Genomic DNA, 1,774 nt, shown 5'->3' on the forward strand with positions numbered 1-1,774 from the left:
CACGCGGGGTCTGGATCTGCGGCGCCGCAGGAGAACGCAGCTGAGACTTCAGAAGGCCTGGCTCAGGCTCCAGTACCTGGATCTGCTGATGGAGAATCTGATGGTGCTGCTCCTGCTGGTACAACATGTGCTGCTGCTGCGTCTTCTCCAGGGTCCTCTCGTCCATGTGCCCGCCGTACATCTTCTGAAGCTGCTCGCACTCCTGTAACGAATCCAACACGCCCCGTTAGCCACCTTTCTGTATGCGGCACGCTTGCTGCGCAAAAAGCCTCTCTGTGGCCCGCTCGCCTGAAAAAGCCTGTAAAGAAAGCCAAACAGCCTCATTTGGCAGAACCAGGCGTGCAATAACGAGGCTAGCAAGAGCCTTAGACAAGGGAGACGAAAAGCGCGGCCAGGACGCCAGGCTGGTGCCGTTGCCTTCCCTTCAAAAGGCAAGCATGGAGCTCTAGTAACAATAACGTCAAGGTGAAAAGAACACGTGGTGAGGTGAGAGTCCTGTCCTGGGGCCACTGACAAGACATGTGCTGGCTCCGCGGGGAACAGCACGCAGCAGGAACTGCCCTTCTCCTAGGACACCCTGGAACAGCCCCAAAACTTTGCTGCCACAGAAAACTTGGGAGAGCAGCAGCCACCGCGAGTGGGAGCCGTGAGGGAGGGCAGGCAGAAGGGCCCACGCGTGCGCACAGCACGTGCTTTGCTCCCCAGATGAAGGGGGGTGGAAGTCCCCAGTGTTCCCAGGCAGCCAGGGAACAGCACGTAGGGTTAGAGGACACTCAGCAGGGTTGCTGCACCTGTATGCAGGGGAAACAGCTCCATGGCTGGAAAGCCACCACTGTGTGTCCTCAGCCATCAGCACTGCAGATTTCACCTTGTGCTTCCTGAAGCAGCACGGCCGAGACACTAAAAGGCCCCTTCAGAGGACCCTCTCTTTTACCTGCTGAAGCTGCTTGATGCTGCTGTTATTGCCCATCTTCTCCAGGTGGGCTTTGAAAGCCTGGATGCTGGCAGCACCATCAGAGAAGCGCCGAACCGGGGAGAAGCGTTCAGTGGGGAGGTGCAGAGTATTTGAGTCCTTGTAAATAGAACTGAACACATGGGGAAGCGGGTTAGAGATGCCAGCTTAAAACCAAACTCCAGTACAGAGACATTTAATTTACACCAGCCACACCAAGTTCTACCTGCCCACTCGCCCAGAATGAACCAAATCCGAGATCAAGAAATTAAGTGCCATTGCTGCAGTGAAGAGGAAACGGGATTACCGAGTAACCTCAGTGCCTGGGCAGACAAATGTGTTTCAAGGCTGGAGGTAATTCTGTCACAAACCAGATTCCAGATGGGCAGCAACTCGTTAGCCATCCCCACAGGTGCATCTACCCCTCAGATGGAAAAGGTTTACAGAAACCATTCGGTGTCCCAAAAATGCCAACTTCACGTATTCAGTAGCCACTTCCTGAGCCCTCCAGCTCCCCAGGGCTCCCAACTTCATCTGATGCCTGTGGTAAACGGGAGGGGCCCGTGGAGAAAGGAGCCTGCCGCGCTCCACAGCCCATGAGGAGCAGAGAGGGCTGGCATCCCTGCTTACGGATGCACCCCATTAAAACAGAAGGGCAGGAAGGTAGCTCTGTGCAGCAGGGGGATCCTTCCCACCACGTGAACCAGGCGGTCACTGGACACGCAGAGTCTCCCAGTTGCCTGGATGCTCGGCCCTGGGCAAGCAGAACGGGTACATCTGAAGTGCAGATGTCGCCAGGATCGAGGCAACCGTGCCCCAGCT

General features: G+C 56.3%; 1 protein-coding gene across 1 annotated transcript in view; it reads right to left on the reverse strand.

Moving 5' to 3' along the window:
• Positions 1-1,774, reverse strand: part of SIK3 (SIK family kinase 3) — a gene marked incomplete at its 3' end in the record, with an annotated part of 18,769 nt that overhangs the window by 1,083 nt on the left and 15,912 nt on the right. Inside the window, exons 13-14 of the mRNA XM_009874495.1 lie at positions 935-1,085; positions 77-202 (exon numbers count right to left, since the gene is read on the reverse strand). Coding sequence (XP_009872797.1) covers positions 77-202; positions 935-1,085 — 277 coding nt within the window. The remainder of the gene's footprint in view (positions 1-76; positions 203-934; positions 1,086-1,774) is intronic.

Source organism: Apaloderma vittatum, unplaced genomic scaffold (assembly GCF_000703405.1).
Source record: "Apaloderma vittatum isolate BGI_N311 unplaced genomic scaffold, ASM70340v1 scaffold29148, whole genome shotgun sequence".
Lineage (NCBI taxonomy): Eukaryota > Metazoa > Chordata > Aves > Trogoniformes > Trogonidae > Apaloderma > Apaloderma vittatum.